This window comes from Schistocerca cancellata, chromosome 6 (genome assembly GCF_023864275.1).
Source record: "Schistocerca cancellata isolate TAMUIC-IGC-003103 chromosome 6, iqSchCanc2.1, whole genome shotgun sequence".
NCBI lineage: Eukaryota > Metazoa > Arthropoda > Insecta > Orthoptera > Acrididae > Schistocerca > Schistocerca cancellata.
In genome coordinates, this window is record NC_064631.1 from 487,561,409 (window position 1) to 487,585,167 (window position 23,759).

Genomic DNA, 23,759 nt, shown 5'->3' on the forward strand with positions numbered 1-23,759 from the left:
CGTTTGTGTGTCTGTCGACCTGCCAGCACTTTAATTTGATAAGTCACATCATCTTTGTTTTTAGGTATATTTTTCCTACGTGGAATGTTTCCTTCTATTATAACCAAATCATTAATTTGAACCCAACAATTACGTTTGTTATTGTCACTGTTGCATTTCGAAATCTTTCCTGTCGTCTTATTTTCTCTTTATTTTCTCTTTCTGTTTTTACCAGTAGTCTCACTTTGTATTCACCTTCCCCTTTTTCCGTAATCTACTATACAATTTTATCCCGCCTATATATGCTCAATAATACGTAACCCACTTCAAAACCATAACCAAAAATTTTATTTTCCGCTTTCAACACTACCGCTGCTATAAAATCCACCGTTTCTAGTTCAATAACAGCTGCTTTCACGTATTAAACAACCATTTCGGCTAGTTCTAATAACTTTCACTTTATTTCCACTTCCGTTTTTCGCACATCACTGATCATTTTAGCCGCTCCCCACAGGTTTTAACGTCATTATTTCTTCGTCAGACAGTTTTCAGCCCCATTTTCGTAATCTTTCACCACAACACCACTCCTTTTAATACGTTTTTTCGAAATTTTCCCGAATTTCTCTGTCCTTTAACGTGAATTAGCGGCAACACAACCACCTAACCTTTATGCACATTGTTGTCTACCAACCCAAGTTCACCACAGGATCAACTTAACCAACACTTTTTCGCCTTTTTTTTCATACCAGATCTCCAAACATACACACAAAATTCTAGCTTTCGCAACCAACGGTTGCCTCGTCAGGAAAGAGGCATATCCTTTTGTCTTTCCTTCTCCTTCCCTCTTTCCTGACGAGGCAACCGTTGGTTGCGAAAGCTAGAATTTTGTGTGTATGTTTGTGTTTGTTTGTGTGTCTATCGACCTGCCAGCACTTTTGTTTGGTAAGTCTCTTCATCTTTCTTTTAAATATATTTTTCCCACGTGGAATGTTTCCCTCTATTATATTCATATATATATATATATATATGATATGAATATAATAGAGGGAAACATTCCACGTGGGAAAAATATATTTAAAAGAAAGATGATGAGACTTACCAAACAAAAGCGCTGGCAGGTCGATAGACACACAAACAAACACAAACATACACACAAAATTCTAGCTTTCGCAACCAACGGTTGCCTCGTCAGGAAAGAGGGAAGGAGAAGGAAAGACAAAAGGATATGCCTCTTTCCTGACGAGGCAACCGTTGGTTGCGAAAGCTAGAATTTTGTGTGTATGTTTGTGTGTCTATCGACCTGCCAGCGCTTTTGTTTGGTAAGTCTCATCATCTTTTTAAATAAATAAATAAATAAATATATATATATATATATGTAAGTTGACAGGACTTTACTTGTGGTGAGAAAAGTTTCTATATGAGATTAAGGGTACACAGAAATTATCAATCATAATTTCTCCTCTGTGTGTGTGTGTGTGTGTGTGTGTGTGTGTGTGTGTGTGTGTGTGTGTTTGTGTGTTTTCCCCCCCCAGAAGAAGGCCTTCTGGCAGAAGGCTTACATATTTACAAGTCTTTTTGTTGTGCCTGTCTGCAACTCAACATTTTCACTATATGGTGGGTAGCAATCAGTCCTTTACTAATATTGTCATATATTCTTTTATGTCATATATGACTCCCTCTCTCTCAGTGTTAACACAACTTATTGGTTCCATATTTCGGATATAGTCTAGAGACAAAGTTGTGGAGTGGCCCTGGGTATGCACATGACAATCCATCTATGCCAATGCTAACTTGTCATGGGTCACCTAGAGGAATCCTTCCTACCCATTTAGCACCTCTTGTCTGTTTTAAATTCACTTATGACATCTTCATGATCTGGATTCGTAACAAGGACAGCCTATGCTCTTTCCTCCAGAGCCTTAAAATCTCCTCCCAAATCTGCTTTACCTGGCCCTTCAAAGCTCAAAAGCTACCTTTCTAGATATTGATTTACACCTCTCAAATGGTTCCATAAAAATCTTGATTTATATCAATGCACCAAACACCAACAGTATTCCATTTTGAGAGCTGTCCTGTTCCACATTAAAAAGTCCCTCTACTACAACCTCAGCACCTATGGACATTGCAGCTGCACTGGAAGATATGGGTTAGCCAAAATATGCTGATAACCTTGCATAGTATTTACAGACAGACACTATCCTGTTGCACTAGTCTAGAAACATACATCCTGTGACACCTACAGACAACAAAAATCCTGGTCCACCCTTATACATCATCTAATTTGAGATGCTTACCCCATAGGCCATATGCCTGTGGAGGACCCAGTGCCAAGATGCAGATACAAAACCTGCTCTATATGCACCCACACAGCACATCCTATTCCAATCCCACCACATGTGTATCCTACCCCATGAGAGGCACAGGCATCGGAAGTGTCATCATTTCATATAACAGTTCTGCTGGAACATCTGCATAGCCTTTTATGTGGGCATGACAATGAGTCACCTGTGCCCAAATGAATGGCCAGTGCCAAGTGTCGTCAAGAGCAAAGTTGACCACCAAGTTACACAACACTCAATATGGAACATGTAAATGGGTTTACAAATGTAATTCACTCTCTCAGTAGCTACAAGTTGACTTCATATGACTGTCTCATACATTAATCTTAATCAGTATATATAACAAATGTAAGTGGAGTTTGTCTGTGTAGCGCACCCCCGCAACTCCATGGGGGTTATATGATATGGTGGCCCTCCATCCCTCATCTAAGAAGAAGGTTCCGGTTTGGAACTGTAGGGATTGGCTTAGAAGAGGGAGTCAAAAGGGGGTATCACACCTATGAAATTATTATTGAAAGTCCATGAAGCAGATGACAATCGGACACCAAAGTGGCCGAGACTAGCCAGGAAGTTCCTTCTAGAATGATCAAGAATGTTCTCAGTGTTTTAAAAAAGAAATGACTAAGGAAGTGACATAGTACTTTTTCGAAATTAGGTTATTGTGGGATACTTAAGCAGTTTTAAAGGCACTTAAAATTATTTTTGAGAATTCAAGAGTATTTTTGAACCTGTAATTCTAACATTTCTATGATTTTTTTCTGGATGTTCATTTATATGATGTTTTCAAATGTTCAAGTGATCTGGAATGTTGTCAGAGAACAAATGAAAATTAAGACCAAGTGAAGTGGGTCTTTTTCAGCTGTATCCATTTCAATTAATAAATGGGTAAAGAAATCTACCTCTCATTCTATATTTTTTAAAGTATCCTCTACTGTGAGATCCATATACAATTTCAGAAATGGAGCCTGAACAAAGATGAACAATTAACACTTTCTTCTTGTATTCTGTGAGCTCACTATGACCTTTGACTGAGTGGAACAACTATATCTGGGTTACAGAAAGGAGATTTGGGTGCCACTTTGAAAGGGTTACCATCGCAACAAAATGAATCATTCACAAGAACAGAATCATCATCATCATCATCATAATCACTTGAAAACACTGCCACTTTACACTTCTTTACAGGTTTAATGATATCACTGTTACTGGAATCGTCCTCAGAACCACAAAAACATTCATTTACACATACATCTGGATCTTCATTCTCACTAGGAACAACTAAATAATGATCATCCAAAAACCTGCAAAAGTTATTCAGTTTCATTTATTTCCTTCCATCTATAAAAGCAGGAGGAACTTCAAGACAAAAACAGTTACTATTTGAAATATCAAAACTGAATCAAAATGCTAAACAAGCAAAAAGTAATTAAGGAAATACATTGATTGTTGGTATAAATACCTAAATAGAAAAAGCAGTTAAAATATATTGCAGCAGATGGTGTCAACAGACACAAGTTATCTTGAGATCTGTCCAGAGCAGAACTCCAGATTAATGCAAAATGTGTAAACAGTATTGCTCTTGCATGGATAAAGTCTTACTTTAATAACAAAAAACAAGGGCTTGTACGTCTTGTACTGAAACACAGGATCTAATTGCATTGGGACGAAGACTAGTATGCTTCCTTATACTACATACCTTCCTTTCTTTTTGTCTTATGAAATTATCTTTTGATGCACTGGTGCTAAATCATATGAAGTACTTAGTCAACCAAAGCATATTAAGAACTGTTGTTGATAATTCTTCCGAGTTATATGGCCGTGGTCCATGGAATTCTTCTATTCCTAACATTTCGTCCAATACTATGTTGGAAATCTTCAGAGGTATGGCTGGTCCTGCCAAGTCCTGCCGAATCGGCAGGACTCAGCAGGACCAGCCATACCTCAGAAGATGTCCAACGTAGTATAGGATGAAACGTTAGGAATAGAACAATTCCATGGACCACAGCCATATAACCTGGAAGAATTATCAACAATTATCAACAACAGTACCATCCGGTCGTGAAAGCCTTCATTGTATCATATTAAGAACATTTACGTGAAAGTAGATGACCAAGGATCTTGAAGCAGCCTCTGCAATGACTTTGACATCCTTACTCTTACTTTTTAATACGTGCATGCCTTGGTAATTTAATAACAAAAATAAATTTAAGCTGCATTGTGATTTATGCAGCCACAAAACATGTCAGAACCAATGTGAATGCAAACTAACTCTTTTTCTACAATTCAGTGCGTGGTTTAGTATCTGATGCAATTTTCTTCAACATGTATACATACAGCAAAAATTTGGGAATTCCTACAAAAATAAAGCACAATCACTCCCTGTATAAATCATCTCATTATCTAGGTTGCAAATAATTATTAGCTGAATGACTAACTGCAATGTTTATTGTAAATAGTCACCTATTTTTGGTGTAGCACAAGAGTGTTGTTATGTGGTCTTTATTATGACACTTGCACCACCAAGAAAGAGAACAAGATGTTACAGGTGTATATTTCCTGCAATCTGCATTTGGAGTTCTTGGTGCTATATGCTTCTACATATGCATGCTACAGCCCATATGCAGCCAGGAGAAATGCTGTACAGCCAGCTCAAACAAAATGAATGACACACAATGTATTTTGCCTATATTAACTAACAGCGGATGTAAAAGAGCGTGAAAAAAATGGAGTTTCTTAATATTTGGTCTATCAGTTTGGCCTTATGAAATTTTGAATTTAACTGTTAAAACTAAACTGAGATAACAGTCTTGTTTTATGTAGCCAAGAAATCTGTGTGACTTTTCACAGTTTTATCCAAATGCCGTACATTAAATAATAGAAATGTTTGAAATACAGTAAATACTTTTCAAGGAAAGTTGGAGAAACTATTTTAACACAGATGTATCAAGCTGGTGTCTAGTTAAGTGAATATTCCACACCGAGATACTTTTAGGGACTTTTTTAGACCACTCCTGTTTTAAACTTGGTACAGGTCAGTTTTGTAACGTGATGACTCTCTCTCTCTCTCTCCAGCTTTATTGGAAAGTACTTATCTAGTCAGAAGAAATTACTATATATCATTAGATTAACTGGATTGCTGTATATCATTTACAGGAGCTTCAAGTTTAGGCTTTACAGTAAACAAGAAAGTTAAAGACAATATTAACGACACTGGAGATATCTCAACTCAAGAATAACAAGACATTTCAAAAAGAAGACAATCCACTGAAGTGATTCAGGCCTAGGTACCAACAAACTTTCCAATGAGGAAATGCAATAACTTTTCATAGAGGTACAGAAATTGATAAATGACAGAGAATTCTGAGGTATTTTAATGTGAAAGTAGGGCAAAAACCAAAGAATTATTTTTCAGTGTGAAACTGTGTCTCATGCTAGAAATGACAGACATCATAATATGTTAGTAGAAAATACCAAGAAGTATACCATATTTGTCCTATCACATTCTTCCATGACATAAATACAAAATTTACTTGACAATCCTCATAGGGAATTGAAAGTGAGACTGACTACATTTTCGGACATTCAGCTGAATTGTAGTTTCCATTTTGTGCATAGTTTTTCAGAGCCTGCACTGATATTCCATGGATCACATATTCTCTCATCGTTTCCCAGCTCTGGTGGATGTGATGGATCACAGGAACTTAGTAAATTGAGGGCAGGACCACAATCCTTGTGTAAATTGTAACCTTGATCCATGTTTATTAAAGTCTCCCAGCATCTTTATTTTGACAGGGTCCTTAATTATGATGTACCCAAAACTTGGTGCTTGCACCACAATACTAACCTCATCATATTTCACTTCATGATTATATTTGAGGTACTGCTCGGCAACGGTTGATGTACTTAGTTGTCTTAAACGCGCTGTTGATGTTCCCTGCATCTCTCCTCGACTGTTGTAATAGTCTGTCCCAAGTAAGAAAAGCCACATTTGCAAAGAAAGTGGTACATTCTCAACTTTTGGAGTCCTAGACCATTTTTACCATTACAAAGAGGACCTTTTATCTTCACTGACAGGAGAAAAATACACTAGATGCCTTGTGTCCATAGGAGTATACTGGCCTTTCTGGATATTGGGCCAGTATCAAGTAGATAAGTGATTCTTGGTTTTTCTTTTTCTTAAACATTCTTGATTTTGACTGCAATGTCCACTGAAAATTAATGATCAGAGCACCCATTTCTTTGGAAACCTATCTGTAGCTCTTATAATTCTTTGATAAGGCTCTCCTTGTCTTAAACTGTTTTATCTATGGACCATAGTCTTTAACACCGAATTTCTCTGTGATCCCCGAATGAAACATAAATCTTAACCTATGCATCTACCTACTGGCATTATGTTATCAGATAATCTGTTGAAGTCGTAATGTGCAACAACAGTTTTAAGCGGGACAGTGGCTATTCTCTTACTGGAGCATGGAAATGAGGCTTTCATGCTGAAAGGCTACAGAGAGTAAGTTGAGTTATCCAGCATCCACAAAATCAGCTTTACTCCAAATGTTACACCAAAACACAGACATCAAAAAAATCTCTGGTGCCACACGTAAGTTCTGTGACTCTGTAGTGTCTCCATGACATAATTCAGCTAACTACTCATAAATAAAGTACCACATTGCTTACACATAAGCATGTACTGAAGAATGTTGCCACAAAAAACTATTTTCTTAAATTAGTCAATGCTTGACTTCAATAGCAACTTTTGCTTTAGTCTTAGTTTCCTGACTGGTTTGATGTGGCATGCCACAAATTCTTCTCCTGTACCAACCTCTCCATCTCAAAGTAGCACTTGCACCCTTCACCCTCAATTATCTGCAGCATTTATTCCAATATCAGTCTTCCATGACAGTTTTTACCCTCTACAGAATCCTCTAGAATCATGGAAGTTATTCTCATAACATAACACATGGCGTATTATCCTGTCCCTTCTTTTTAGCAGTGTTTTCAATATGTTACTTTCTTTGCTCATTCTGCAGAGAACCTTCCCATTCCTTATCTTTTTTACCAGTCAACCTAATTTTCAAATATCCTTCTATAACATCTCAACCACTTCAGTTCTCCTTTTCTAATTTCTCCTCAGTATATGATTCACTACCATGCAATGCCTACCCCCATGAACCATGGACCTTGCCGTTGGTGGGGAGGCTTGCGTGCCTCAACGATACAGATGGCCGTACCGTAGGTGCAACCACAATGGAGGGGTATCTGTTGAAAGGCCAGACAAACATGTGGTTCCTGAAAAGGGGTAGCAGCCTTTTCAGTAGTTGCAGGGGCAACAGTCTGGGTGATTGACTGATCTGGCCTTGCAACACTAACCAAAACGGCCTTGCTGTGCTGGTACTGCGAACGGCTGAAAGCAAGGGGAAACTTCAGCCGTAATTTTTCCCGAGGGCATGCACCTTTACTGTATGGTTAAATGATGATGGCGTCCTCTTGGGTAAAATATTCCGGAGGTAAAATAGTCCCCCATTCGTATCTCCGGGTGGGGACTACTCAAGAGGACGTCGTTATCAGGAGAAAGAAAACTGGCGTTCTACGGATCGGAGCGTGGAATATCAGATTCCTTAATCGGGCAGGTAGGTTAGAAAATTTAAAAATGGAAATGGATAGGTTAAAGTTAGATATAGTGGGAATTAGTGAAGTTCAGTGGCAGGAGAAACAAGACTTCTGGTCAGGTGAATACAGGGTTATAAATACAAAATCAAATAGGGGTAATGCAGGAGTAGGTTTAATAATGAATAAAAAAATAGGAGTGCAGGTAAGCTACTACAAACAGCATAGTGAACACATTATTGTGGCCAAGATAGACACGAAGCCCATGCCTACTACAGTAGTACAAGGTTATATGCCAACTAGCTCTGCATATAATGAAAAAATTGATGAAATGTATGATGAGATAAAAGAAATTATTCAGGTAGTGAAGGGAGACGAAAATTTAATAGTCATGGCTGACTGGAATTCGAAAGTAGGAAAAGGGAGAGAAGGAAACATAGTGGGGAATATGGATTGAGGGAGAGAAATGAAAGAGGAAACCATCTGGTGGAATTTTGCACAGAGCATAACTTAATCATAGCTAACACTTGGTACAAGAATCATAAAAGAAGGTTGTATACACGGAAGAATTCTGGAAATACTAGAAGGTATCAGATAGATTATATAATGGTAAGACAGAGATTTAGGAGCCAGGTTTTAAATTGTAAGACATATCCAGGGGCAGATGTGGACTCTGACCACAATCTATTGGTTATGAACTGTAGATTAAAACTGAAGAAACTGCAAAAAGGTGGGAATTTAAGGAAATGGGACCTGGATAAACTGAAAGAACCAGAGGTTGTACAGAGATTCAGGGAGAGCATAAGGGAACAATTGACAGGAATGGGGGAAAGAAATACAGTAGAAGAAGGATGGGTAGCTCTGAGGGATGAAGAAGAGAAGGCAGCAGAGGATCAAGTAGGTAAAAAGACGAGGGCTAGTAGAAATCCTTGGGTAACAGAAGAAATATTGAATTTAATTGATGAAAGGAGAAAATATAAAAACGCAGTAAATGAAGCAGGCAAAAGGGAATACAAACGTCTCAAAAATGAGATTGACAGGAAGTGCAAAATGGCTAAGCAGGGATGGCTAGAGGACAAATGTAAGGATGTAGAGGCTTATCTCACTACGGGTAAGATAGATACTTCCTACAGGAAAATTAAGGAGACCTTTCGAGAAAAGAGAGCCACTTGTATGAATATCAAGAGCTCAGATGGAAACCCAGTTCTAAGCAAAGAACGGAAAGCAGAAAGGTGGAAGGATTATGTAGAGGGTCTATACAAGGGCGATGTACTAGAGGACAATATTATGGAAATGGAAGAGGATGTAGATGAAGATGAAATGGGAGATATGATACTGCGTGAAGAGTTTGACAGAGCACTGAAAGACCCGAGTTGAAACAAGGCCCCGGGAGTAGACAACATTCCATTGGAACTACTGACGGCCTTGGGAGAGCCAGTCCTGACAAAACTCTACCATCTGGTGAGCAAGATGTATGAGACAGGCGAAATACCCTCAGACTTCAAGAAGAATATAATAATTCCAATCCCAAAGAAAGCAGGTGTTGACAGATGTGAAAATTACCGAACTATCAGTTTAATATGTCACAGCTGCAAAATACTAACGCAAATAGTTTACAGACGAATGGAAAAACTGGTAGAAGCCGACCTCAGCGAAGATCAGTTTGGATTCCGCAGAAATGTTGGAACATGTGAGGCAATACTGATCCTACGACTTATCTTAGAAAATAGATTAAGGAAAGGCAAACCTACATTTCTAGCATTTGTAGACTTAGAGAAAGCTTTTGACAATATTGACTGGAATACTCTCTTCCAAATTCTAAAGATGGCAGGGGTAAAATACAGGGAGCGAAAGGCTATTTACAATTTGTACAGAAACCAGATGGCATTTATAAGAGTTGAGGGGCATGAAAGGGAAGCAGTGGTTGAGAAGGGAGTGAGACAGGGTTGTAGCCTATCCCCGATGTTATTCAATCTTCATATTGAGCAAGCAGTAAAGGAAACAAAAGAAAAGTTCGGAGTAGGTATTGAAGTCCATGGAGAAGAAATAAAAACTTTGAGGTTCGCCGATGATATTGTAATTCTGTCAGAAACAGCAAAGGACTTGGAAGAGCAGTTGAATGGAATGCACAGTGTCTTGAGAGGAGGATATAAGATGAACATCAACAAAAGCAAACCAAGGATAATGGAATGTAGTTGAATTAAGTCGGGTGATGCTGAGGGAATTAGATTAGGAAATGAGACACTTAAAGTAGGAAAGGAGTTTTGCTACTTGGGAAGCAAAATAACTGATGATGGTCGAAGTAGAGAGGATATAAAATGTAGACTGGCAATGGCAAGGAAAGCGTTTCTGAAGAAGAGGAATTTATTAACATCGATTATAGATTTAAGTGTCAGGAAGACGTTTCTGAAAGTATTTGTATGGAGTGTAGCCATGTATGGAAGTGAAACATGGACGATAAATAGTTTGGACAAGAAGAGAATAGAAGCTTTCGAAATGTGGTGCTACAGAAGAATGCTGAAGATTAGATGGGTAGATCACATAACTAATGAGGAGGTATTGAATAGAATTGGGGAGAAGAGGAGTTTGTGGCACAACTTGACAAGAAGAGACACTTAAAGTAGTAAAGGAGTTTTGCTACTTGGGGAGCAAAATAACTGTTCTGAGGCAGCAAGGGATAACAAATTTAGCATTGGAGGGCAGTGTGGAGGGTAAAAATCGTAGACGGAGACCAAGAGATGAATACCCTAAGCAGATTCAGAAGGATGTAGGTTGCAGTAGGTACTGGGAGAGAAGAAGCTTGCACAGGATAGAGTAGCATGGAGAGCTGCATCAAACCAATCTCAGGACTGAAGACAACAACAACCATGCAATGCTGTGCTCAGACATTCTTTCTCAGAAATTTCTTCATCAAATAAAAATGACTTGGATATTAGCAGACTTCTCGTGTGCTAGTCTGCTTTTTACGTCTTTCTAGCTTCATCCACCATGTGTTATTTTGCTTGCAAGGTAGCAGAATTCCTTCACCAATTTTGATGTAAAATTTACACCTAATATTATTTCCATTACTCCTCATTACTTCCACTTTTCTTTGGTTTACTCTCAGTCCATAGTGTGTGCTCACTGGAGTGGTTACTTCATTCAACAGTTCCTGTGATTCTTTCACTGAGAATTGCAATGCCACCAGCAAATCTTATCACTCATATCATTAGCAACTATCCACCCTACAGAAAATTTCTTGTATTAGAAGTAACGCACACTATTTAATTTAATTAGTAAAACATGCCAACTGTATAGAGTTTTTCTCCTTTGCTTGGAAGTTACCTGAAATTTTCAACTTGACACCACTGCACCTACGCTAAACAGCATTTTGTGCTTGTGTCTTTTTATATGAAGAGCATGTACAAAATATCTTTTTCCAGCCATCAGATTTATAGACACTGCCTCATTACAAAACAAACCAGACCTTTTGCATTACTAAGGAACTATTTTTCTTGGCGTATTAGTGTGGAACTGTATCTTGACTTTTAACTGTGGTCTTACACTATAACAAGTTTCCTAAAAATCAATTAACTCAGTACCAGTGGATGAACAGTTTTACATCATATACGCTCCTATATAGCCCCCTTATGGAAAATGGCATTCAGAAATGTTTTGAGCAGCTGACAGAATTAAGGTAGTATTATGTGGACTCAAAATGATTTTACTTCACAGGGGATCACCATCAGCTGAATATATTCTCTGATATAGCACAAGCACATGTCTGTAATAAACTGCTTGTCCACTCCCACTTAGTTCACAGATTTTTATGAATCTTGCCGCAGCATGGGGTATATTTTAAGATAAAAATGCAGCGATGCATTAATATGACACTAGAAACATTCCCTTTGCAATGTGAGCAATCTCGTTTCTGTTGTGTACATAATAGTCCCAAATATTTACTTTCTTCAAACACAAAAGAGCACAACTTTATAAACCAGTACAATTAAGGGTAAAAATAAGAAATAAAAAGGATCTATGTCCTGATACCTACAACAAGCAGATTAAGTGTTTTTGCCATAATCTGATCAAAGAGGTCTAAGGCATGGCTTCCTTTTACCATGAAGAATTCTGTCAAGAATAAATATTCCCGGCATGCATTGTCAACCAGACAATACTGTTCACTACGAAAGAGGGCCTCAAACGGGTACTGAAACAAATGAGAGGTGAATTAACAACTACTCCTTGTCAATATTGTGTCAGCATTATATCACACACTATTCTTACCTTATTTTCATTTTTTTGAGCTGCATGTGGTACAATAATAGGAGCTTCCAAATGAGAGGTCAGCACATCACCACGATTTCCAATGGTGAATACAGTACCTTTATTTTTCAGTGATGTTTTATAAAATAAACCTTTTGGTCCTGTATCTTCAATGCCCATAAGGTCATCTTTAGTAGCACACTCATCATACTGAAGTTTCATTATACGTGATGAATATGATTTGAAATATGAATAATATATCTTGCTCATTGTATCAACATATTCACTACGTACTTCCTGTGCAACAGTTCTTTCATTTGACAGAAGAAACTCGTAGTAAAACCTAGACAGAAATTTGTGTTTTATGAAACAACAAAAACTATTTATTTATCCGTATTATATGGATGTTTGAGTTCTGCAACTGTATTAAAAGATTATGTGGAATAATTTTATACTGCTGCAGTTACTTTTTACCAATATTTTACTAGCCCATTGCCTTTACACCACACAACAAACTGCAACACACACTGAGACACAATATACACACACAGACTGATAAACACTCACAATCAGGCATCTATAAAATAGTGTGTAATTCCTGCAGATCCCTTTATATAAGCCATACTGGGAGAGACTTCCAAACAAGACATAACGAACACATAAATGCTTACCACACTAACAATTACAATATCTCAGCAACAGCTACTCACATAAAAGACACAGGCCACCCATTCCATGATACTGCGAATGATCATATATTACACAAAAAGGATAAGGGACACCAAATGGACTTATATGAAGAACTGGGAATCTTCATTCATGGCACAGCACATGGAGATGTATTATTAAATGATAAGCTTGAAAGTAATAATTTTAACGTCTTCGAAAACTTCTCCAACATTAAATGTTTATTTCATTGACAGAATAGTTTTCATTAAGTATCCTTGTAACATCCTCCATATTGCCAATACATGTAAATAAACATTTTCATCTTCACTACAGGTATATATTACTGTATTTGAAACTGTAAGTAGTTTAACTTAGCTTTTATAACTCTCTTTAAAGTTGTAAACAGTCTTTGAAATTGTAAGTAGTTTATTTTAGATTTTAAAACTCTTTGGAGAGTTGTAAACAGAGGTTTGTGAAAATGCTAAGTTGTGATTTACCTATTACTGTACTGTCTGTGTCAGAAAATGAAATCTCCAACAAAGATTTAAGTAAACATATTAATATATATTACCTAATCATGCTACTCACATAATGTACACACTGTAACAGATTTATCCTTCCACATAGGTTTATTTTTCGATTCTTAACCCCACTGGCACACACAGCTAAGTTACATAACCTATCAGCTGATGTATAAGTAACTGTATAATGCACCTGATGATGGCAGCATACTACCGAAATGCATTGTGCTAATAAAATATTAGTAAAAAGTGACTGCAGCAGTATAAAATTATTCCACATAACAAAACTAGGTTAGAACCAAGATACCTCTTTGTCCTAGCAAATGAAGTCAAACTAAGAGTATATCAAAATTGCTACTATTCTAACTATTGTCCAATTTATTAGATTTTGAATCACTGCGCACCTTACACCTTTCTCTCATACCAGGCAATGGTCTACAGGATAAGTCAATGAAATCTCATAAGATGCATATATGAGGTACCAAAGTTTATCATAAATGCAGCTTTAACAAGAACTGATAACATGTTAATAAATAAAACAGTATGACAAAAGTGTCCAACATCACCCAATCTTTTTAATATCCGTATCAATGACTCTGAAACATTGGGAACAATGTACACACAGATATATCAAAATATCAACAGACTGTGTTTGAAAAATACAGATAATGCAAAATATTGCATAAAAAAGACGACAATCTAAACTGTGCACATCATCACCTGAAACATGTCTGTAAATAATTTAATGTTAATATCTCTAAACTAAGATCAAAGTCATATCTTTCTGGGGCAAGCATCCAATACCTAACAGTGTCACTGCGGGAAACATGTTTGGAACAAGTTTCATCCTTTACATTAGCTGAAATAATAAGAAGTGCTAGATGTGAAAATATATGCAGTACAAGAGAAAGGCAAGCCACTCACCTCTAGTGGACTTTGAGCACAGACGAACATACCAGAAAATCATATTCACACTAGCTTTCAAACTCTTGCTCTTTCTCTAATAAAAGTACACACATTCACACAAACAAGCACACCGACTCCCAAACTTACACTCCCGTGGCCATGGCAAGTGTACTTTTGGTGTCTATGTGGTTGTGCATACTTCCACTAGAGAAAGAGCTGTTTTGCTCATGTTTCTATGTTCCACAGATCAATCCACAATAGGTGAGTGGTCACTTTTCTCTTATTTTACATATTGTTCCGTCCAGAAACTTCCATTATTGTTGCAGATGTAAGACTAGCTAGGTTTGGAAGTTTTTGTGGCACTGTGTATGACATGTTAAGAAATAAAACCAGGCAATAAACAAGACCAATTTTATATCATCTATGTTTCTCGCTTTAATGCTTTGTTTCTTTCAACACTTCTTCATATCAGTAAAGACTGGGTAGAAGACATCAGAATTAGAGCAAGTAAGAGTCTAATGTTTAAGGTTGCATACATCACAAATCAAGGTGCCACTGTTACATCAGCAGTTCCTTCCTACCCACAGAAGTTCTGCAAGAATGACTAGTCTGAGAATGGTGGTGCTGTGATTACTTCCTACTCATCAAATCATTCACTCTTACTGAAATGTGCAGGAATGTAAGACTAGTTGTGACTTAGTACAGAAACTGAATGCACAATCTTGCTGTTGTAATGTAGCACTGACAGAGGGAAATGACGGACTGTCAAGATGCGGTGGCCTCTAATGAAGCCGTGTGAGAGGGTGTACGACAAAAATGAAGTGATGCAGTGCACACAACTGCAAATATGCTCCATTACAGGAAGAGAGATGTCTACAAAAGGTCCAATGCTACAGTCCACGTCTCAGATGAGAAACATAAAATTTTTGTCCATTGCAAACAAAATCATTATATTCTTGTGTACTTCAACTTCACCATGAGAAAACACATTTGCTCCATCAAATGAAAAGTGGGCACAGAACAATGCTACTGTTGTGTCCCGCTGACCAAAAAGGACAATTTATGGATATTCTTCGGTCATGGCAACTTGCGTTTTTGGTCTAATAGTGAGCTGTGTAGCTTATGATTCATATCTGTAAAATTTTCAAAAACTGTTGTACATGAATTTCACTAATTAATTGCCATTTAGAGAATTCACTTCACCCCCATGTCATGTTTCCTTGTACTGTTGCCACAGACTCAGTCCATGCTGTAAGAGTGTGATGTCAACATAACTACTAAGGCATTCTCTAAATAGAAATTAAATATTCGTAAAGACACTATATATAAATAAAAACTGATCAGTCATTTTATCAATATGACCAACAGTTGCATCTGTAATGGCAATTACACAAGTCCTTGGCTATACTTGCGAACTCATGTACTTGCTCACCTTTCTACACTGGTACAACCTGTCTGTACATGACAACAAACTCTAGCAGATTCAACCAATGAGTTTTCAGTTCAGTGGGCAATGGCAGAGACCCGTGAGTTGAGTCTCTGAGTATACAGAGATGGCGAGTTTCACGTGAGTATACAGAGCCCATTTATGATCTCTACCACAGAAATGTTGGAACACGTGAGGCAATACTGACCCTACGACTTATCTTAGAAAATAGATTAAGGAAAGGCAAACCTACATTTCTAGCATTTGTAGACTTAGAGAAAGCTTTTGACAATGTTGACTGGACTACTCTCTTTCATATTCTAAAGGTGGCAGGGGTAAAATACAGGGAGTGAAAGGCTATTTACAATCTGTACAGAAAGCAGATGGCAGTTATAAGATTCAAGGGACATGAAAGGGAAGCAGTGGTTGGGAAGGGAGTGCGACAGGGTTGTAGCCTATCCCCAATGCTTTCAATCTGTATATTGAGCAAGCAATAAAGAAAACAAAAGAAAAGTTTGGAGTAGGTATTAAAATCCATGAAGAAGAAATAAAAACTTTGAGGTTCGCCGATGACATTATAATTCTAACAGAGACAGCAAAGGACTTGGAAGAGCAGTTGAACGGAATGGACAGTGTCTTGAAAGGAGGGTATAAGAAGCAAAATGAGGATACTGGAATGTAGTCAAATTAAGTCGGGTGATGCTGAGGGAATTAGATTAGGAAATGAGACACTTAAAGTAGTAAAGGAGTTTTGCTACTTGGGGAGCAAAATAACTGATGATGGTCGAAGTAGAGAGGATATAAAATGTAGACTGGCAATGGCAAGGAAAGCGTTTCTGAAGAAGAGGAATTTATTAACATCGAGTATACATTTAAGTGTCAGGAAGTCATTTCTGAAAGTATTTGTATGGAGTGTAGCCATGTATGGAAGTGAAACATGGACGATAAATAGTTTGGACAAGAAGAGAATAGAAGTTTTAGAAATGTGGTGCTACAGAAGAATGCTGAAGATTAGATGGGTAGATCACATAACTAATGAGGAGGTATTGAATAGAATTGGGGAGAAGAGGAGTTCGTGGCACAACTTGACAAGAAGAAGGGACCAGTTTGTAGGACATGTTCTGAGGCATCAAGGGATCACAAATTTAGCATTGGAGGGCAGCGTGGAGTGTAAACATCGCAGAGGGAGACCAAGAGATGAATACATTAAGCAGATTCAGAAGGATGTAGGTTGCAGTAAGTACTGGGAGATGAAGTAGCTTGCACAGGATAGAGTAGCATGGAGAGCTGCATCAAACCAGTCTCAGGACTGAAGACAACAACAACATCAACAACAACAACAGGGTAAGTACAGAAAGAGCTTTATGCAAAATAAAAACTATTGAAATGAAATTCTGACAAGTATGAGAAATTAGTTAACAGTAGACATATAACAGCATGATATGAGCTACATGTAGGACTAAGTGAATTATGAATAAATTGATACTGCAGTACCTAGTATGAACACGAAAAACTTCCAAATTAACATTAACTAACTAGACAGCAGATAAAGGAGATGTAGGATAACATATGACTAGGTGGACAGGCAACATCTGAAGTTTTAAAACTTAATTCACAAGACGAAGAAGAAGAAGAAGAAGAAGAAGAAGAACAAAAGAGGAGGAGGGGGAGGAGGAGGAGGAGGAGGAGGAGGAGAAGGAGAAGAAGAAGAAAATGATGATGATGAGTTTAAAGTAACTGAACATCTTGGTGGGACAGATGACCTTGCTATTGGGTCCACTCCCCCCAAATGAACCAACCATCTTGGTATCAGTCCATTGTATAGGATGCGGGAAGCTGTACCTGTGATTGCTTTCAGTTATGCAGTGGCATCCATTCCCTGTAATCAGCTACAGTTTCTAGTTACTTGGGTTTATCTTACTTTAAACTGTCTGACTTTAGCTACTGTCACTGCAAATTTTCAACCATGATGATAAGTTCAAATATAATGGAATTGACTTTTTTTCCTTTCCTCATTTCACACCATGCCATGCCTTGGAGGTCCCCTTGATTGCTCACAACTTGCAGAGGATTGTGGTAATCTGCTACCCCATATCACAATATTTCATAATTTGAAGTTTTAGCACCAATTGTAGGTCCGTCCTGGTACTTGTCGTTCTTGTTTTTCTCTTGTGGCTGCTTCTTTAGCTAATATGTGAGCTAATTCATCTCTTGATATGCCCATGAGGCTTGATGTCCATATGAATGTTATGGCGATTCCAAACCTGTGGATGTCAAATGCTATGCCTTGGATGTTGGTGATCAAAAAATTCTGGGCTAGCATGGGGTATTCCTTATAAGCAGCTCATGGAGTTACTAAAAACCTGGAAATTCTTTGCCGTGAAAGTTTTGATGTATTACAAAGCCCAATACATGGATACCAACTCTGGCAGTATACACACTGCATGCACTCGGCAGACAGCATGTCTCGAGCTCCTTGTGTATGCGAAAGCATAATCAACTCTGTCTTCAATTTTCAATTTATAATTTCAAATTACTATAGTCATGGAGAATTGAGCAGAATAGGCATCTGAGAATAGTGGAGTCTGTGGAAGTGGTCCACCTGAATCACAGGACTGGGTACACAAGACAGGGGGTGCCAAGAAGGAACTCTAAACAGACAAGAGGGGGAGGCTGGAGGTCCTTGCACATGTTTCCAATCATCCCCAAGGTGGTCTACCTGGGCAGTTTGTAAGCAGTCTGAATCATTGTTTGTGGAAGAGAGTCGAATAACATAAATAAGCAAGTATATGACAAATTGTGACTACATTGTTCACCAAGAATTACTGGCACCTGACCCCAATGGTGTGGTACCAGGTTCCATCAGGAGTCTGTACAGAAGGCTCCAGTTGTCAACTACATGCCACTGTGGTCAACAGGATGTAATAAGCTCAGTATCGATAGTGCTGTTTATCCGTAAGCTACACCTATATGGTCCCGGCAGGATAAGATCAAAGGTTTGTAAAATCACAGAAGAACTGTGCAGTCTACTTCTCTGGGTGTGCTGCTGGGAAATCTAGACGTATTAAGCCTTTAGCTGAAGTACATGTGGTAACGGTGTTAACTTGTTGAATAAAAGTCCAAAAATGAAAAATTTTCAATGCCTTCAAGTAATTGGTTACCTAGGTAAAGTTCTGCATGATATGAGTTTTCATGGGAAAAAATGATACTCATGAGTCAAGGCCCAGTTTTGTACTTTGTTTATGGCTCCCCAAAGTTGCCACTCTGCAGTGTTCAATGATAGAGAGCTGTAATAAGGAAAGGGTTGACCACATATAGTGATGATGAGACCATTGATCTCATGTTGCTCAGGATACAATTGACTGCTAAGGTGAAGTGTGTTACACTCAAAACCAATCCACGAGGAACTTCATTTTTATGCTGGTACCTGAGGGGTGAACCCATTTGCACCTAGAGCTGTCAGAGGGATAAGAAATTCTGGTTAAAAATGGGTAAACAAACCCGGAAATCCCCCTCAAGCAGTGTAGATAGGATGTGATGGTGCCAGGTCTTTCTGCAGATCAAAGATGATAGCAATGGGTGAAAGTATTACACATTACAGATTCCAGACATATTGGTTTGTGTATGGTGGACTGGGGTGCCTGAAGCCACTATGAAATTATGATAAATCTTCTCTGGCTTCCACACAACAATACAGTTACTGGTTGACCATTCTTTCAACTAATTTACACAGTCTGTTCATTAAAGAGAGTAGCTGATAATTAGTCATAATATATGGGTCTTTTCTCAGTTTCAGAATAGGAATAATGATACTCTCGGGTCATTGGGATCAAAATTCCCATCTCGACAAACGAGTAGTTTTGCTCCACCAGGCATTTCTGGGTATGACGAGGATGATGATGATGATGATGATGATGATGATGATGAACTCAATGTCAGTGATTTTTAGTGTATGGAGAGTATCCATGAAATTAGTCCTGGAGCAGTGATTTTCAACCCAATCATCTAACATTCATTGTAAAATTTTATTATAAATATTTTCAGCTTAGCATCGTGCATATATGCACACTGATTATTAATAAGAGATATATCAAGAAATACATTTTGAATTCAGTTAGTAATGACGAAAACTCCTGATAGCGAGAATAGACTGGGTGTGAAAGATAAAGCATTATAAATTGCTCATAGCCTCATAAGAAGGTTTAATTTTTACTACTCAACTGTTGCTGAAAAATCTTGCAAGGATGGCAGGAAAACTGACTGCTGAGAAAAGATGATACTGAAAAACTGACAAAAGCAGTTACTATATCCGGGAAAGCAGAAAAGAAAGATACTCTATTCACACATGAATATTTTATTCAAGATGTAAGAGATAAGCATTAATGATGCAAAATATTAAGACCTAGCAACAATCTTTTATCAATCAGCAGTGATATTGGGGAGATTGTGAACAAGTAGAAATAATTGCACTACAAAAAATATATATATCACATATTCAAATGAGTTAATATGTTTAAAAATAAACACAATTAAAATGAAATTTTAAAAATCTCAAAAAGAGCTGTTTTCAGTAATAAAATCATTATAAAACATGTACATCCACGAGGAGAACAGAAAGCCAAGCACAGGCACCCATAGGAGATGCCGAAAATAATATATTTTAAATATATGGTTCTGAACTCTGCAGTATATTATTTAGTGAAAGTCACACAATACTTCATCTACGAAACATTCCAAGACTGTAGATGAGTTGTAACTGTCAGTTCCAGCACTTCGGTCTTCTTCGTATGAAGACTGCATCTAGAAAATAAGCATGCATGAGGTTTTTGCTGAGAACAATACAACACTGAAAGCTATCTGACAAGAACCGAGGCAGCAATATCCATACACCAGCTGCTGCCATGTGTGGCTGTGACTGGAGCATAAACCAAAACTGGTTGCTATGTGGGCACTCCATTGTGTAGTACACTGTCCGTCATCCATCTGACAATTTCCTCATGTATTTGCAACTTCCCATAGTCTCCAAAAGAAGAGTGTTTCTAGTTTGGATACCAATTGTAGTTCCTAGTCAGCAGATCCCAGCAGTGACAATGAGAAGAAGACAGACAGTTGTCTTGATGAAATGTTGTGGAACTTCCTGAATGTTATTCAGTGACAGATTAAATAACTACGTATTTTACTGGGAAACCCTAAAGTAACAATGCATATGTTAACTGAAATGTCATTTTCCAGTTTATTCAAGATCTTTTGCTGGAAGAATGACTTCTTACTTTTGTACATTCCCTAAAATCTATTACAATTTACCATTACCATCCCTGCAAGATACACATATCAGTATGTGAGAGAGTAGGATATTATTAGAGCTGTCTGCAAAGATCTTTTCCTGAAATTTTAGAGCACTTTCTTATGTGTTGTATAACACCATAGAATAAAATAAGCCTTGTGTAAATTGCATGGTTTTTCAGTTCCTTCAGCCAGTCAGGTACAATATGTATCTAAGACAGAGGAGCAATAATCAAGTGACTTTCTTTATTGCTGCTCTACACATCCCCAATACTCTCCCAAGAATCAGTTTGACATTTGTTTTCTCACTGTTAGGGTCATCTGGTCATCCCATCTTACTTTGGCCTGAATAGTCATTTATTAATACGAAAAAATATTACATTAACTAGTGATTTAATGGCAAGGCTGAACTGAATCACTAGAGATGACTATTTCCCCCTACTTAAGCACATTATTTTGCATTTGCTTATATTAAAACAGAGCCCCTCATCTCTGCAGAAAGAATATGTTTCAATGAATCCCGAGCACATACAGACTAATTGTGAAAGACTATACAGGGTTCTTGTGCATTTTATTCTTAAATGCTGTTCATATATCTGTGATCCTTTCACAGCATAACGCAAGAGACAGAAAACACAGAGTGGCATAATTTAAATTGGACTTATTTATATGGTGTTGAAGTATTCAAAAAATCAACAACAAACCCCTAAAAAGTACTCAGATGGCTGACTATTCTGTTTTCAAGCCATACAATATTTTTTTCAAATTATTCATCATCATCATCATCATCATCATCATCATCATCAACAACAACAACAACAACAACAACAACAACAACAGCAGCAGCAGCAGGAGCCACAGAGATTGAAATTATTCATCATCATCATCATCATCATCATCATCATCATCACTGGCAACATGACCTGTCCACCTCTGTTTCATTTTCAGCAAACACATATATGTGGATAGCTGAAGGCTGTACTGTAATTAGGTAATTTAGTGAAACTGCCTGCTATTAACTTACAGGAGGAAACAAAGGATATATTACAGACTAATCAAGTGAAATAAATTTTCTGTTGCCAGTATCATTACAAGTAAGAGTTGCATCTGATGAGAACATTCTACTTACTTGTGTTTCAACATTGCATTTTGTGGTATTTGATAATTAGTCATTGGTTTTCGAAATTTGTACACTTGCTCCAACAGATATGCCCGTATTTTTGTTACTGCCTTAATTTTTAATTTTTCGAGTACTTCCTTCACATCTTGACATGATTTCACATCTGTGCAAAAAAACAAATGCTTTACTGAGTTACACAACTGGCTTTGAATAGCTACAAATTATTTTAAGTGTCTTTACTGTGGGTCTTGATGGAATTTACTAATTATTACACAACAAAAAACACTTTTTTGTGTATATTTCATAATAGAAAACCTAGGTTCCTGGTAACATTAGAATATGGGCTTGTAATCTGAAACCTAGGTCATGTAAAACAAAAACTCATGAAACATACACAAACAAGTGTAATATCTACAAATTATTATCTGACACACAGATGATCACACATACCTACACCTAGGCTTACAAAGTATTTGGAAAAAAAAAACTGCTGCAGTGTGGCAAAAGTAAATAGTAAATACTAGTACCTTTTATACTTTGCTCCTTCACAAAATTTATTTTGTGATTTAGTACAGTTAACTGGGTTAGAAAATCCTCTTCTGTTACAGGACTATCAAGGATTCCTCTGAAACAATAAAACCAAGCTACATTTTTTAATTGTGTTGGTAAATGATGGAAGCTCTTACAAGAATCTATGTTTGTAAAATGTTTAACAATGAAAGCAATCAATTTTTGACAAAATAATGTAATTGGATAGATAAAAAAAATCTACTCACCAAATGGTGGCAGAACACACACATAATTATAACTTTCTTTTATGTGTGTGTTCTACCATCGCTTGATGAGTCGGTTTTTTATCTTTGTAAAATACACTCCTGGAAATTGAAATAAGAACACCGTGAATTCATTGTCCCAGGAAGGGGAAACTTTATTGACACATTCCTGGGGTCAGATACATCACATGATCACACTGACAGAACCACAGGCACATAGACACAGGCAACAGAGCAAGCACAATGTCGGCACTAGTACAGTGTATATCCACCTTTCGCAGCAATGCAGGCTGCTATTCTCCCATGGAGACGATCGTAGAGATGCTGGATGTAGTCCTGTGGAACGGCTTGCCATGCCATTTTCACCTGGCGCCTCAGTTGGACCAGCATTCGTGCTGGACGTGCAGACCGCGTGAGACGACGCTTCATACAGTCCCAAACATGCGCAATGGGGGACAGATCCGGAGATCTTGCTGGCCAGGGTAGTTGACTTACACCTTCTAGAGCACGTTGGGTGGCACGGGATACATGCGGACGTGCATTGTCCTGTTGGAACAGCAAGTTCCCTTGCCGGTCTAGGAATGGTAGAACGATGGGTTCGATGACGGTTTGGATGTACCGTGCACTATTCAGTGTCCCCTCGACGATCACCAGTGGTGTACGGCCAGTGTAGGAGATCGCTCCCCACACCATGATGCCGGGTGTTGGCCCTGTGTGCCTCGGTCGTATGCAGTCCTGATTGTGGCGCTCACCTGCACGGCGCCAAACACGCATACGACCATCATTGGCACCAAGGCAGAAGCGACTCTCATCGCTGAAGACGACGCGTCTCCATTCGTCCCTCCATTCACGCCTGTCGCGACACCACTGGAGGCGGGCTGCACGATGTTGGGG

At 37.9% G+C, this 23,759-nt stretch overlaps 1 protein-coding gene across 2 annotated transcripts in view; it reads right to left on the bottom strand.

Annotated features, from left to right (window-relative positions):
* Nucleotides 1-23,759, bottom strand: part of LOC126190873 (vacuolar protein sorting-associated protein 52 homolog) — a 130,173-nt gene that overhangs the window by 52,390 nt on the left and 54,024 nt on the right. For both annotated transcript variants that reach the window (XM_049931472.1, XM_049931473.1), the window contains exons 4-7: nucleotides 22,620-22,717; nucleotides 22,102-22,255; nucleotides 12,189-12,510; nucleotides 11,956-12,111 (exon numbers count right to left, since the gene is read on the bottom strand). In XM_049931472.1, coding sequence (XP_049787429.1) covers nucleotides 11,956-12,111; nucleotides 12,189-12,510; nucleotides 22,102-22,255; nucleotides 22,620-22,717 — 730 coding nt within the window. The remainder of the gene's footprint in view (nucleotides 1-11,955; nucleotides 12,112-12,188; nucleotides 12,511-22,101; nucleotides 22,256-22,619; nucleotides 22,718-23,759) is intronic.